General features: G+C 37.5%; 1 protein-coding gene and 1 pseudogene across 1 annotated transcript; both read right to left on the bottom strand.

Annotated features, from left to right (window-relative positions):
* Positions 1 to 4025: 4025 nt before the first annotated feature.
* LOC104211583 (UDP-glycosyltransferase 71E1-like) lies at positions 4026 to 5927 on the bottom strand (annotated as a pseudogene).
* An 8351-nt stretch (positions 5928 to 14278) lies between these two features.
* On the bottom strand, positions 14279 to 16079 carry LOC104217805 (anthocyanidin 3-O-glucosyltransferase 2-like). The gene has a single exon (XM_009768137.2). It carries the CDS (start codon positions 15944 to 15946, stop codon positions 14393 to 14395), a length of 1554 nt encoding a protein of 517 aa, XP_009766439.1. The 5' UTR covers positions 15947 to 16079; the 3' UTR covers positions 14279 to 14392.
* Positions 16080 to 16521: the final 442 nt, after the last annotated feature.

The raw sequence follows: 16521 nt of genomic DNA, 5'->3' as shown, positions 1-16521 counted from the left end.
TCATTTTTTGTTGTTTTCCCTGCCATGGTTTTTCTTGTCCATTCTTCACTTTGGAATTTAGGAATCCAATGAAAGATTGCCTTCGTTCTTCCCTTTTTCCAAATGCTGCTGCCGTTTTTGTTTCCTTTTAGTCTTAGGTCCTTTTGTTTTTTTTGGAGTTATCATTATTTTATAGGGGTAGAAAATTATAGGGGTATGAATTAGGTTAGGTCAAATGGGGAATGGGTATGGGCTGAATGTTTTGGTCTTGAAGGGATTTGGGTCATAAATTTGGGCTAATTAACTTTGGGGTAGGAAGACTAAATCAAAATCTTTTTTTTTCCTCTTTCATTTTTCTTTTTCTTTGATTTTAAAATCTAATAAAATCCTAAATTAATCTTAAATCAATCTAATTTGTAAAAGTTAAAAAAATTTATTTATTAAAACAACTAATTAACTTAAAAGTAAATAAAAACACTACTTTCTCAAGACTAAAAGCTAAATATGTAAAAATGACTATTTTTCTGATTTTTTCTAATAAAATTAATTCCTACATGCAAATTGGACTTAAAATGACATGAATTTAAAAAGTGACATTTTTATGATGATTTTAAAATATTAAAATGCATGAAATGAAACTAAATAAAGAAAAACTTCTAAAATCCCTTATAATCATTTTTGGTTTATTTTTAGGAGTTATTTTCATGTAGGGCAAAAATTAGGTGCTCACATCGCCCCAAGGCAAATGGAGCTGTTGAGGCGGCCAACAAGAACATAAAGAAGATACTTCGAAAGATGGTGCAAGGTTCTAGGCAATGGCATGAAAAGTTACCTTTTGCTTTGCTGGGTTATCGCACTACTATTTGCACTTTAGTAGGTGCAACTCCTTATTTGCTGGTATATGGGACCGAAGCAGTTATACCCGCGAAAGTCGAGATTCCATCCATTCGAATTGTTGCTAAAGCTAAAATTGACGATGATGAGTGGGTAACCCGATTGGAGCAGTTAAGTCTGATTGATGAGAAAATACTGGCGGCAGTATGTCAAGGTCAATTGTATCAGAAGAGAATGACAAGAGCATACAACAAGAAGGTGCGCCCCCGAAAATTTGAAGTGGTCAGCAAATATTGAAACACATCCTTCCACATCAGGCTGAAGCTAAAGGCAAGTTCGCCCCAAACTGGCAGGGGCCGTTCATTGTAACGAGAGTGTTGCCCAATGATGCTTTGTATTTAACAGATATAGAAGGCAAATGCGTAGATATAGTTGTCAATTTTGATGCAGTCAAGAGATATTATGTATGATTTCTTTGGTTCGTCTTCAAATTGTATTGTTTGTATTTGGCGTGTTTCGAAGATTGGAATGACGAAAGCATTTTATTCAGCTACTAAACACTTTTATCCTTTGTTACCCCTTTTGAGCCTTATTTATTTTCTTTCATACCCCTCTTTTGGAATCGAACGTTAGAGTTTAGGAATATAAAAAAAAAGAAAATGGAAAAATGAAAAAAAAGTAAAGCAAAAGAAAGAAAAGAAAAAAAAAAGAAAAAAAAGAAAAGTAACAAAAACAAAAGCTACTCTTATGTCTTGAACTACGTTCAACCTGATTCCTTTTAAGGATACGTAGGCAACCTCACGATTCGGTCCCATCAAAATAAAAATCCAAAATTCCTCAGGCTCAAAGAAATTGGGGCAGAAGTTGTGGTTTTGCAAAAGACCTGATTCCAAAAGTTGTAATTTTGAACCCTGTTATTTTTAATCCGGTATGCCGCCTTTTCTTTCTAATCCCGCCCAAAAGCCCACACTCCACTCCAAAGAAATATCTTCTAATCAATCCTTGAGAAATGCCAAGTCAAGCAAGATAGATGTATGGTTCGCATCATGGGCAACACTCCGTTCTACACAAGGAAAAATGAATAAATAAGAAAGTTTTATTGGTGAAAACCCTCACGGATACCGTAAAGCGATGTAAAGCTAAGAGAAAACTAAAATGAGAGAGTCTTATTGGTGAAAATCCTCGCGGGAACCGTAAGGCGACAGTGAGTCGAGAGATGAACAAATGAGAGAGGTTTGTTGGTGAAAACTCATCAGGGCACTACAAGTCGAATGAGGCTTGTGACTTTGCAGAGGGATTGGATTATGGAAAATCCCGGTTTTCAAAGTATGAAGATGGGGCACAAAATGAAATATGACTAGGTGAATGGTCTGGGCTGATTAATCCGAAATACATGTCATGATCATTGGAGCCAGCTGCTTTACTCAGATAAGTCTCTTTTCCATTCATCCTCAAATAGTCATCTCTGTCTAAAATTTCCTTTGTCTTTGTTACTCGAAGTCACTTTGCTTCGTTTTCTTTTGGGTCTACTTCTCTAAGTCTTTTTCAATGTTAGCCTTGTTAAGCAAGCAAGAAAGGATTTCAAAGCTTATTACCAACTTTCAATTGCATAAAGTAAAGTGTGGCCAAAGCATACCAGAAATAACATGATTCAAAATGAGAAATAAGGTGTTAGTGGGAGTTCAAGTGGTCAAGTGGTTTCGTAAATTTTAAGGGAATATAGAGGTTCAAATTGGAATGACAGAAATGTAAAATAGCAGGATGAGTGTGAGACACTCGGTTCATTTAGGGTTCTATGGTTGAGGTTCAATCAGAAGTTCAAACAATTCTTTGCTAGTTCGAAAGCAGCCAATCAGAACAAAAGCATGGTAGTGGAAAGGCCACCTCCTTCAACAGGAATGCCAAAAATTAACCGCCACATTTCAAAACTGATAAGATTTCTTTAATTAAAACAGGGGCAGGATTGCGTTTGTTCTACAGGAATCTTCATGAGAAAGCGTGCGCCAGATAGGTTCAACCGTAAGTTCTCGGGGCCCTCCTGATAATGGAATTTAATTTAAAATTCTCAAGACCCTCCTAGATAATGGGATTTAGTTTCAAGTTTGTCAGGACCCTCCTGGTTATTGGGATTTAGTTTTAAGTTTTTAGGACCCTCCTAGATAATGTAATTTAGTTTTAAGTTTTTAGGACCCTCATAGATAATGAGATTTAGCGCAAGCTTTACCTTTAGGAAGTAGAATTTAGCTTTCAAGATTTCACTCTTAAGATGGGATTTAATTTTAGTTTTTGAGGCCCTCCCGGATAATGGGATTTAGCTTTTAAATACTTAGAAGTTCTATTGCATAACATGATTTGATTAACACTCACAGATGTTCCCGGTACCAAATTGGGTCAGAAAAGTTTCTTTTGTTTTGTCTGTTTTATTGTAATGTCAGGCGCCCACCTGGAAAATAAGGAAATTCATTTCAAGTCAAGTAGCAGGCACCCACCTGGAGAACAAGGAAATCCATTTCAAGTTTAAGTTGCAGGTGCCCACCTGGAGAACAAGGGAATCCATTTCACGTTAAGTTGCAAGCGCCCACCTGGAGAACAATGGAATTTATTTCAAGTTTAAGTTGCAGGCGCCCACCTGGAGAACAAGGGAATTCATTTCAAGTTTAAGTTGCAGGCGCCCACCTGGAAAACAAGGAAATTTATTTCAAATTTTAAGTCAGTATAAGGCGCCCGCTTGGAGAACAAGGGAATTCATTTCAAGTTTAAGTTGCAGGCGTCCACCTGGAAAACAAGGGAATTTATTTCAAATTTTAAGTCAGCATCAGGTGCTCACCTGGAGAACAAGGGAATCCATTTCAAGTTTAAGTTACAGGCACCCACCTAGAGAACAAGGGAATTTATTTCAAATTTTATGTTAGCATAAGTTGCAGGCGCCTATCTGAAGAACAAGGGAATCCATTCAAGTATTAGGTCAAGTAGCAGGTGGAGAACAAAGCTCAGCGAAGGTGTTGGTGCACTCCACTTGCTCCGGAGTTGCCTATTTGGTCAGTATGCTTTGGATATGTATTGATTGGTATGGCGGGGCCCTGTCCCGACCTTTATGATTTTATGTACTCTTAGAGGCTTGTAGACAGATGTCAGGTGTATGGATACTTGTATGGCCTTGTCGGCCTATGTTTCGAGTTTACTAATGGTCATGTCGGCCTTATAAGCCCGTATGTCACATATATAAGTTTGTATATCATGTTGGGTCTTTATATGTTGAGTATTCCCTTATGTTTTACTCATGATAATATGATAAGAAAGATATGTTACGTTGGTACTCGGTTGAGTAAGGCACCGGATGCCCGTCGCGGCCCTTCGGTTTGGGTCGTGACACAATCTTGGGTATTGGGCTTGGCTAAGGCTACTTTGACCATGGCACCTAGGGCCATTTGTGCATGAAATTCTATCCGAGCGACCAGGTGGCATACCACCCCTCTCCTCTACATAGATCCGCCCGTGAGAGCAGCCACTGGTGCTTGTGGAAGAAAATAATCAAGAAATGTTACTAATGACATCCTCAATTAGAAGCCCAAGAGATACATAGGACGAACCACCCTCCTTCATTGTTGCGCTGCTCCTCTTTCATTTCCTTTGCCTTTCTCCTAACTTCATTCTTGCTACAATCCTCCATCAGCTGCCCTATCCCACTCTCGATTTCCTTTGCACGCACTATGCCATCAGGCTCATATGTCCCCTCGAAATCGTTGAAATAATCTATTCGAATCTCCACTGCCAGCCCCAATTCTTTAACCAACGAAAACGCATTCATCTGCTGGTCAGCGAAGTGGGGCCAAGTGGCCATAGGATCCCAAAGCAGAAGCTTTCTACAACAGAATTCCATCCACAATGAGATACAAATCCGCCCACTGTTGGATGAGATAGTACTGCTACTTGAGGTGCCCATCCTATCACTTTCCCCACCCCATTTGTCCTTTCGATAAATCCTTCTGGTAGCACTTGATCAAAATTCTCATAATTACTCGGCAGCTCCATTTTCCCTTTTGGTGGAGGTCTTCGTAAAGACCACAAGAATCTGTAACCGCTACACTCCATTGCAATCGCAATTTCTTTGACCTGTTCAGGTTCGAAGCATGCCAAACTTCCAAAGCACAAAAACACGACAGAGGACTTTGGTTGCTCATCCAACCATTTGATAATGCTTTCTGTTTCGGATTGGTTGTTTCTACCGTGACCGCCCTCCTTAAAATTCGCCATAGGACCAACTGGATAAATTTGCGGAACTATCTTCAAATCTAAAAGAGATTGAAGAGCAAAAGGTTCTAGCTCGACGAACGTATTGACCATAATACCACTAGTCTCTTTAATACGACTTATGCATTCGAAGAAAAATTTCGTCGTAGCTGGTTGATCTATTGTCAACCTAGGCAAAAGTTTTGCAGGATACAGGTTTTTAAAACCAGGGATTGCCAATTCCTCATCGGAATTCATGAACTTAGACGTGTCTATATGATGATTTTTTTTAGGGACTCAAAATGAAAGGAGAGGGCAAGGAAAGCAGCACTTGAGGTGAAGAAAATGTAACTTGGAACAGAAAATTCATTGGCCACGTCTATCATTGGGGTGTGGAACATATCAAGAACGAAGCCCACGAGCCGAGAATTAGAGCTCATGTTATTAACAAAGTCATTTACTTTTTGTTTGTGACCTCGAATGAAATCTATGAAGAAAGTTTCCTTATTTGACAAGAATTCAGCAACAGTTTTCTCGTCTAGTGTGATGTCGACAACTGCAAGCGGGTTGTAGAAGAGAGGGATTCGATGTAGGGTTACTCCCGAAGTCCACGGGAAACTTCATGATGAGGACAGAGATGCAGAGCCTCTCATCTCTGTCAAGAATTAGTTTTGCGATTTCTACGGCGGAGATGAGATGGCCTGCTCCCGGCGCAGGAATGAAAACCAACTCTGCTTTCGTTGTCATGTTGGATTTTCTTTTGCTAGAGTAGAACTTTGGTGGGGGTGATTATGGTATGAGATTTGGTTTCTGCTTTTTAAGTGAATAGAGTACAAGAAGTTCACATATTGGCTACTACAATTATAAGTTGTAAGGCAATTGAGATTGAGAAAGATGTTTTATGATTGCATTTTAAAACCTTGTACTATTGTTATCAGCACATTTCATCACAAAACTAATTATTTTTTGGTGGTGGAAATTTCTAACCAATTTCCAGATTAATTTATTTGACCTGTCCAAGTCCACTATAAATTCATATTCAATCTCTCCAGATAAGATATGAGTATCCTTTTTAACTAGTAACAGAACGAGTTGAAATAGGTTTTCAAATTTGTGATGGTTTCAGGCTTCAGCTGATCCAAACAATATTTTCAACGTATAGTTGAGTTGTACTTTATTACTGTTAGAATATACTATAAGCCATGCGTATTGTTATAGTATTCTTTATGAACAATTATTTATTTACTTGTTTAAATTCAATAAAGTTTCATTTTAAATAGATCATGTGTTGGTTTGTGCGTCCATTGCTTACATAGTAGATGATTTAGTGTATAGAGTTTAGCTTATACACGGAAGATTAAATCATCGGTTCTTGTAAGACATAAAAGTTAATGTTCACAATCTAATGATGGAATTGGACAAATCATCGGAATGATTGTAGCACAAGATTAAATATAATTTATCTTGATTATGGGAATGGTTTAATTCCAACTTCTTGTGCTAGTACATTTTGTATGTATTGAACGGATCAAGTAGAGATGAGTATTTTATACTGACTTTATAAAATAATTTCTCTAGTCCATTTAATGTACTTATACTCTTAATCCTGATATAATTATTATTAGTTGTGTATGTCACTTGTTGTTTTGATTTATTAAAAGGCGAGATTCTTTCGCGAGTCAATAAGCCTGGTAAATTGGATAACAATGATATACATTGGCGAAGTAATAATTAGTTGATGGAATCCATGTCTCAATTTTGAGATTGATGATACTCCTTTATGAAAGCTTATAAGTTTTCATGTGTAAACCCGGCCGGTGGATTTTGTATCCGACACATGAAATAAGTTAAGTGTAAGTCTAAAGGAAGTAATCAATAAATTAAATAGTCAGTAATTTAATTTGATTGATTAGTATCTGAATCTTAACATGGGGAGTTAAATAAGGTTTTATGGAAGAATTTCGAAATTGAACTAAGGAGTGCAATTACGAATTTTTAGTGGAATAATTCGTAATTTATTATGATGGAAATTAGTTTCAGAATTTCGAAATTAATATCATAATAGGAAGCCTTGTTAATTAAATTCTGTGGTCCCTACTGTGCCTAAATAATAGAAAATAGTGGAAACTGTTACTTAGTGGGAAAGAAAACGTGGAAACCGTCCCTTAGTGGGAGAAGGAAACCTAACAGGTTTTGAAAACGGTTTTGACCTAAAAAACGCAGCTATATATATGGATATAAGGGCTGGACGTTTTTGACATGATTCTGACTGCGGTTTCTACTAGAATTTTGCCCACCCAAAATTCTCTCTTTTTCGGTTATTGTTTGGGTAACACAGTAGAAGACTGTGGAAATCTGCTAGTGTGTTTTCAACTGAGGAACTGGAGAACGACCTAGATTTGTTGTGTTTACGCTTCAAGAAGTAATCCTAAAATCTCCATACGTGCTAGTTGTTTAGATTACACGTGAATAAGATTCTGTTATTGCTTCCGCTGTGGTATATATTCCATCAATTGGTATCAGAGCTTACTCACGTCTAATTAAATAATTATGATAAACCATAAGGATTAATATCATGTTCTATATGCAAGTTTTGAATTACATGCAAAGTTTGTTTTTCTGAAAACCTGCACTGTTTTTTGGTGTGATTATCTGTTATGGGTTGTGTTGATTATTCTGAAAACTTGATGTATCCTTTTAATATTGGTGATGTTGAGTTAGAATAATCTGGAAATTGAATTTTATCATGTAAAACGGAAAAACACGTTTTGCTGAATTAGGGCAGAAAATCGGAGGTCAAAAAGTTGACGGACTCCGACTGACCTGAAACTTGGCAGGTCCATGCGAAACGTCCCAGTGAGCAATACACATGGATTTCTCATGACTGAAGTCGTTTTTTGGGCGTTCGGGGTCGTTTAGATGGTGTTTTTGCTGTTTTTCTAAAATTCTGAAAAAAACAATTTTAGTTGTTTTTAATTCCAGAAATTGTGGGGATCAATTCCCTTGGTCCCCGGGCTTAAAAAAATCAGTGATATAATGTTTTTACACGTTGACGTAGGTCTTCTTCCATATCGGATAAAAATATTATGAATAATCACTATGTTATACTAGTCATTGATTATTTGTATTTACTCTCCATCTGAGTATGCATGTTGGTTCAATGGGACTAATATATGTTGAATGTTGATATTCACTTGGCTTAAATTAACAGTTTACTCTCCATCTGAGTATGACATGTTTAAGTTTATGGAGTGAAAATCTGTCATTATATATGTATATTGCAAGAATAGCTTCTTTCCCATCGAAATTTGTTGTTCAAGGTGCATAGATTGTATATATATAATGTGTTTTGAATTTTAATGTTCATAATACAAACTGATTTGATCTATTTAAATATTTAATGTCTCCCAGATTAACAATGACTGCTTTTAATCCCCTTACTGCCATTCTTACCCAAAACAAACTTGAGGGTCCAAATTATGTTGATTGGAAACGAAATTTGGATATTGTTCTAATTGCTGAAGAGTACAAATTTGTGCTCGATGAGGTGTGTCCAGAAAAACCTGGAGATGATGCCACAGATGATGAACAGAAGGCTTACCAGAAATGGATTAAGGCTGATGAGATGGCGCGGTGTTACATTTTGGCATCCATGTCGAATGTTCTGCAACATCAGCATCAGTCGATGGAGTCTGCTTATGACATTCTGGAAAATCTCAAAGAAATGTTCGGAGATCAGAATCGTGCGGCTAAGCAGACTGCCATGAAAGCCCTTCTGAATACCAAAATGGTTGAAGGTTCATCGGTCAGGGACCATGTTCTGAAGATGATGAGTCTTCTGAATGAACTGGAGGTCCTTGGAGCTAACATTGATAAGGACACGCAGGTTGAAATGATCCTGCAGACTTTGCCTGACAGTTTTCAGCAATTTCGCCTGAATTATAACATGAACAAAATGGATTTGTCCCTTGCGAAATTGTTGAATGAGCTGCAGTCGGCAGAGACTATTATCAAGTCCCAAGCTCCTCCCGTGGCATTGAATTTTGAGGCAGGTTCTTCTTCTAAGCCGAGAGGCGGGCAGAAAAAGAAAAAGGCTCAAAAACCCTCTGTTGGTGGCGCGACTGCTGGTGTGAAAAAGGCTAAGGGCAAGTGTTATCACTGCAAGCAGCCCGGGCATCATAAGAAGCAGTGTCCAACTTATCTGGCCAAGCTGAAAAATAAACCAGGTGATTTACATCTACTTGTCGTTGAAACATTTTTAGCGGCTGTTTCTACCATGTCATGGTGTGTAGATTCGGGAGCCACTAATCATATCTGCACTTATTTGCAGGGGTTTCAGGTAACGCGGCGGCTAAGTAAAGGAGAAATCAATGTTTATCAAGCAGACGGTTCAGCAGCCCCAGCTTTAGCATTAGGAAATATTAGTATTTCGTTTGGTAGTGGTAGAGTTTTAGCTTTAAAAGACACATTATATGTACCTTCCGTTAGAAGGAATTTAATTTCGGTTTCTAGCGCTATGAGAGATGGTTATGATTTTAATTGTCATGACGTTGATAAATGTGTTATTACTCATAATAAGCGTTATCTCTCTTCGGCTACATTGATTAATGGTCTTTTTGTTGTTGACTCTATTCCTAAACCGTTACCACCTAAAGAACTGAATAATGTTGATTTACCAAGCAAGAGAAAACGTTCTTCTGAATTGAGTGAAACATATTTATGGCACTTGCGTTTGGGTCATATAAATCTGAACAGAATTTCCAGGTTGGTCAAGGATGGACCTTTAAGTTCATTGAAAGTGGAGGCACTACCAACTTGTGAATCTTGTTTAGAAGGGAAAATGACAAAACGAAATTTCCCCTCAAAAGGAAATCGGGCAAGTGATAAATTAGAATTAATTCATTCTGATTTGTGTGGTCCAATGAATGTCCAAGCAAGAGGTGGTTTTGAGTATTTTGTGACTTTCACAGATGATTACTCAAAATATGGATATATTTATTTGTTGCGTCGAAAGTCTGAATGTTTTGAAAAGTTCAAAGAATTCAAGACTGAGACTGAAAAGCGACATAATAAACATATCAAGACACTACGATCTGATCGTGGTGGGGAGTACCTCTCTACAGACTTTATTGGTTATTTATCAGAATGTGGAATTACATCTCAATTATCTGCACCTGGAACTCCACAACAAAATGGTGTAGCTGAAAGAAGAAATAGGACTCTTATGGAAATGGTTAGATCAATGATGAGTTATTCTGATTTGCCTTCGTCTTTTTGGGGACATGCCTTAGAAACGGCGAATTATGTTCTGAACTTAGTTCCTTCAAAGTCAGTACCCTTGACCCCTACAGAATTGTGGACTGGGCGCAAGCCTAGTCTGCGGCATATTCGAGTTTGGGGTTGTCCGGCACATGTGCTAAAGGGGAAAACGGATAAATTGGAGGCAAGAACGGATGTATGCGTGTTTATAGGTTATCCAAAAGGGACGAAAGGTGATTTATTCTATTGTCCTAAAGAGAAAAAGGTAATTGTTAGCACAAATGCCAAGTTTCTAGAAAAGGACTCTTTGATGAACCATGTTTCTAGAAGTAAACTCGTTTTATAGGAACTCAGCAAAGGAATGGAAACTCAGTCATCTGAAAATCAAAACGACCATATCCAAACCCCGGAAGTCGATTTTGACATACCATTGCACTTTAGTAGTGGGAGAAATGTCAATAGACTTAATGTACCACAAGAACAAGTGCCCGCAGTCATACTACCACAAAGTAGTGGGAGTCATGTTGAGCAGACTGCACAACAGGAAGAAGTCGTTGATATCCCTGTGGATAGCATGGAGACTCAGGTTCCTGATGATGTTGTGGTTCAACCACAAAATCAACGTGATGTAGTTGCAACTGATGTAGTGCGTAGTCGTAGTGGGAGAGAAATAAGACAGCCAGTTCGTTACACGCTCTTGGGAGAATCATATGATAGGATCCCTGAGGAGCCTACCTCCGAACCTGTCAATTACGACCAAGCACTACATGATAAGGATGCCGATAAGTGGGTTGCTGCTATGAAATCAGAGATGGAGTCTATGTACTCTAATCAGGTTTGGGATCTTGTAGAACCAACTGATGGGGTTAAACCCATTGGATGCAAATGGATCTATAAGAAAAAGAGAGGTGTAGACGGAAAAGTACAAACTTTTAAAGCAAGGCTTGTAGCGAAAGGGTTTACTCAGAAAGAAGGGATTGACTATGAGGAAACCTTCTCGCCGGTAGCCATGCTTAAGTCTATAAGGATTCTCTTATCCATTGCTGCTCATTATGATTATGAGATTTGGCAAATGGATGTCAAGACAGCTTTCCTTAATGGAAGTCTTGATGAGTGCATCTATATGATGCAACCAGACGGTTTTATGGAAAGTGGCAAAGAGCACATGTTGTGTAAGCTTAAAAGGTCCATTTATGGACTAAAACAGGCATCTAGGGCATGGAACACTTGTTTTGATAAGGCGATTAAAACTTTTGGTTTTGATCAGTGTCTTAACGAATCTTGTGTATACAAAAAGTGGGATGGGGACAAAGTGGCATTTTTGATCTTATATGTAGATGACATACTGCTCATAGGAAATAATGTGGGCATGTTGAATTCAGTTAAGCAGTGGTTGTCCACACATTTTGATATGAAAGATTTGGGAGAAGCGGCTCATATCCTTGGGATCAAACTCTTGCGAGATCGCAAGAAAAGGATATTAGGCTTGTCCCAAGGTCTTTATATTGATACAATACTCTCCAGGTTTAGCATGCATGATTCCAAGAAAGGATTCCTTCCTTTCAGACATGGAATTTCTCTATCTAAAGATCAGTCTCCTAAGACTGATGAAGAGATAGAAAAGATGAAGGCGGTCCCTTATGCATCAGCTGTGGGGAGCCTCATGTATGCTATGTTATGCACTAGGCCTGATATCTGCTTTGCCGTTGGCGTTGTTAGCAGATTTCAGTCTAATCCTGGGAAAGAGCATTGGACGGCGGTTAAACATATAATCAAGTACCTGAAAAGGACTAGGGATTACATGTTGATCTACCAATCGGATGACCTGGTACCTATTGGGTATACTGATTCGGATTTCCAATCAGACAGAGATTCTAGAAAGTCTACCTCAGGTAATGTGTTTACTCTTGGAGGTGGAGCCATAAGTTGGAGGAGTATCAAGCAAACTTGTGTTGCTGATTCCACCATGGAAGCCGAATATGTGGCAGCCTCTGAGGCAGCCAAAGAGGCAGTTTGGCTCGGTAACTTCCTGAGAGAGTTGGGTGTGGTTCCTTCGATTCAAGCACCAATTACGCTTTACTGTGATAATAGTGGTGCGGTTGCAAATTCAAAGGAGCCACGAAGCCATAAGAGGGCAAAGCACATTGAGCGTAAATATCATTTAATTCGTGATATAGTGCAGAGAGGGGATGTAGTGGTCACCAAGATTGCGTCAGAGAACAACTTGGCAGATCCGTTTACTAAGAGCTTACCACAGAAGACTTTTGATAAGCATGTAGAAGGAATGGGTGTCAAAATTGTAGACGCATGGTTATTAGTCTAAGTGGGAGATTGTTAGAATATACTATAAGTCATGCGTATTGTTATAGTATTCTTTATGAACAATTATTTATTTACTTGTTTAAATTCAATAAAGTTTCATTTTAAATAGATCATGTGTTGGTTTGTGCGTCCATTGCTTACATAGTAGATGATTTAGTGTATAGAGTTTAGCTTATACACGGAAGATTAAATCATCGGTTCTTGTAAGACATAAAAGTTAATGTTCACAATCTAATGATGGAATTGGACAAATCATCGGAATGATTGTAGCACAAGATTAAATATAATTTATCTTGATTATGGGAATGGTTTAATTCCAACTTCTTGTGCTAGTACATTTTGTATGTATTGAACGGATCAAGTAGAGATGAGTATTTTATACTGACTTTATAAAATAATTTCTCTAGTCCATTTAATGTACTTATACTCTTAATCCTGATATAATTATTATTAGCTGTGTATGTCACTTGTTGTTTTGATTTATTAAAAGGCGAGATTCTTTCGCGAGTCAATAAGCCTGGTAAATTGGATAACAATGATATACATTGGCGAAGTAATAATTAGTTGATGGAATCCATGTCTCAATTTTGAGATTGATGATACTCCTTTATGAAAGCTTATAAGTTTTCATGTGTAAACCCGGCCGGTGGATTTTGTATCCGACACATGAAATAAGTTAAGTGTAAGTCTAAAGGAAGTAATCAATAAATTAAATAGGTCAGTAATTTAATTTGATTGATTAGTATCTGAATCTTAACATGAGGAGTTAAATAAGGTTTTATGGAAGAATTTCGAAATTGAACTAAGGAGTGCAATTACGAATTTTTAGTGGAATAATTCGTAATTTATTATGATGGAAATTAGTTTCAGAATTTCGAAATTAATATCATAATAGGAAGCCTTGTTAATTAAATTCTGTGGTCCCTACTGTGCCTAAATAATAGAAAATAGTGGAAACTGTTACTTAGTGGGAAAGAAAACGTGGAAAACGGTTTTGACCTAAAAACGCAGCTATATATATGGATATAAGGGCTGGACGTTTTTTACATGATTCTGACTGCGGTTTCTACTAGAATTTTGCCCACCCAAAATTCTCTCTTTTTCGGTTATTGTTTGGGTAACACAGTAGAAGACTGTGGAAATCTGCTAGTGTGTTTTCAACTGAGGAACTGGAGAACGACCTAGATTTGTTGTGTTTACGCTTCAAGAGGTAATCCTAAAATCTCCATACATGCTAGTTGTTTAGATTACACGTGAATAAGATTCTGTTATTGCTTCCGCTGTGGTATATATTCCATCAATCTTATCCTCAAAGTCTCAAATCAACTTTTGTAAAATATGTTTAGTATATTGACTGTGTAGCTAGTTGGCCTATTTTATTCATCGATCGACTGATTTTGTCCAAATGTTGAATATGTATAGTTGACATTAAAAAGTTCCTTGCCAACAGATTTCAAAAGAATAGATGATCTGAACTTGTCTTTATACAAGATTAACAAGTTGGTATATAAATAAATGTAGGACTAAGTAGGATAAGAAGCTTAACAACAATTTAATTATTGTCTCAATTTAATTCTAACCTCTCAATATTCTTCAAAAATTAAAAGAGAATATAACAAGATAATATGATTAAATAGTGATAAATACAAGGATCTATAAACTGAGTAGAAGATAATTTATTTCAACTCTTAGTGGGAAATCCAATTTTATTACTAACTGAAAGGTCTTTCTTACTGAAACTTTACCTCATTTTTGGTAATTTTGGAAGTTACAAAGCTGCATTTTTCAGTAGTTCATCTATGAGTTTGCCGAGGGACAAGTATGACGATCCACCTTCGATTACGCTAGCCCTGCTCTTCTCCTTCATCTCCTTTGCCTTTTCTCTTACTGCTGTATTAATTTCCATCAATTCTTTAATCCGTTTTTCTATGGCGTCTGCAGTTACCATTGGCTGATCTTTATTCCTTTCGCAGTAATCCAAAGTGATATCCACTGCAACTCCTACTTCTTTCACTAACTGAAACGCATTCACTTGCTGCTCCGAATGCAATGGCCATGTTGCTATAGGCACCCCACACCATATACTTTCGAGTATTGAATTCCAACCACAATGTGACACGAATCCCCCGATTGCCTCGTGGGACAAAACCTTCAGTTGCGGGACCCATCCTACTACTTTCCCTTTTATCTCTGTCCGATCAAGAAATCCTTCTGGTAAGATTTCGGAATAGCTCGTGTATTCTCCGGGGAATTGCGCATTATTGCTTTGTGGGGGTTGACGTAAAGACCACAAGAATCTGCAGCCACAGTTGTCCAAAGCTAAAGCGATCTGTTTCACTTGGTCCAGTGGTAAACTCCCTTGGCTCCCAAAACATATTAGCACAACTGATTTTGTTGGCTGTTGATCAAGCCAATTTGTTATTTCTGCCTCCTCTGACTCTGACTTGGATTTTGACTGGTTCAAAATTGGACCAATTGGATAAATAGGTGGTAGTGGAACCTGATCCTGTTTAGATCTTGACATGTTACAGTTGTTTTTCTTATAAGCATCTAATTGATGGATTTCTAATTCAGCAAAAGTGTTGATAATAATGCCTTTGGCTTTTCTATATCCACGAGCGAAATCGAGGAATCTCCCTAGCCATGTGTCTCTATCGACTAGGACCATTGGCAATACACTAGGAGGAACAGGGTACGCGTAACTGGGAAATGATAAGAGATTACTACTATCAGTGTTCTTGAACAAAGAAACATCTTGTTGACACTCATCTTCAAGAAACTGGAAATGAAGCATTAGTCCAAGAAAAGCAGCTGGGGAAGTGAAAAACACGTAGCTGGGGATCTTAAACTCGTCAGCTACATCCATAAACGGAGTGCATAACATGTCAACAACAAAACCAGCGAGTGTTTTACTAGAGCGTTGAGATATTAAGAAATCCTTGATGTGAGATCTTTGGCTTTGTACTAATCTGTAGACGAAATGTCCTCGAGTTTTGGAACCCCACTCTGGTGTTGGATCAGCTGCTGGTAAGTGAACAAATCGAAGGCGATCAGAGGAGGATGAAGCAGCTACAGAGTCAACGAAAGGTCCACTGACGGCGTCAATGTAATCAGGGAGTTTCATAATAAGGACAGTGATTGTGAGATGATGATTTTGATGGAAAAAGAGTTTTGCTAACTCTAGCATCTGAGCAACATGGCCCATTGCCGGAGATGGGATCAGAATCACTTCTGCTAATTTCTCCATATTAACTGCAGGTGCTGGTTTTGGTTTTGGTTTTAACTTTCTGCTTTTTTTCTTCTTCTTTTGTAGATATATCATTGGTTTTCGCGAATGCTGTCTTTGTTTTTACTTCCCAATTAGATTGAGCATAGAGCGCATGAGTCAGCGCGTTGCCCCCAATAAAAACAGCAAAATTTTCTAAAATATCAATCCTTTTACTCAACCTTTATTCCAACAAAAAGATAGCTTTTTATAAAGTCTTCTATTTTTATATAAAGTTTTCTTTCTTAAAAAAAAAAGTAAGTTTCATATACTAATGGTCTCATGGTATTAATATAAGTAATTAGATTGATTTTAATAATTAATCGGACCTTTCTATAACATCATCGCTATATAATAACATCTTACTATTAAAACTAAATTTTTTCGAAACCAATTTTTAAGTTATGTTATAATAGATGTTCTCTATAACAGCACTTCGCTATAACACCCAAAAATATTTGGAATAAACGAGACTATTACAGAGAGATTTGACTATATATATATATATATATATATGAGAAAATAGAAAAGGTGACTTGGCACCTCTCCTTGGGCCAAGAAACCTATTTATCTTTTTTCCCCCTCTTTTTCTCCCTATATTCCCCTTGTATTGTAAGAATAAAGCACTCAAT

The sequence above is a fragment of the Nicotiana sylvestris genome, chromosome 7 (assembly GCF_000393655.2).
Source record: "Nicotiana sylvestris chromosome 7, ASM39365v2, whole genome shotgun sequence".
NCBI lineage: Eukaryota > Viridiplantae > Streptophyta > Magnoliopsida > Solanales > Solanaceae > Nicotiana > Nicotiana sylvestris.
Note: the sequence above shows the minus strand (reverse complement) of the source record. Positions and strands in the feature narration are given on the sequence as shown.

Excerpts from the sequence above, each read along its gene's own strand:
- LOC104217805 (XM_009768137.2), bottom strand. The coding sequence starts at position 15,946 with ATGATATATCTACAAAAGAAGAAGAAAAAAAGCAGAAAGTTAAAACCA.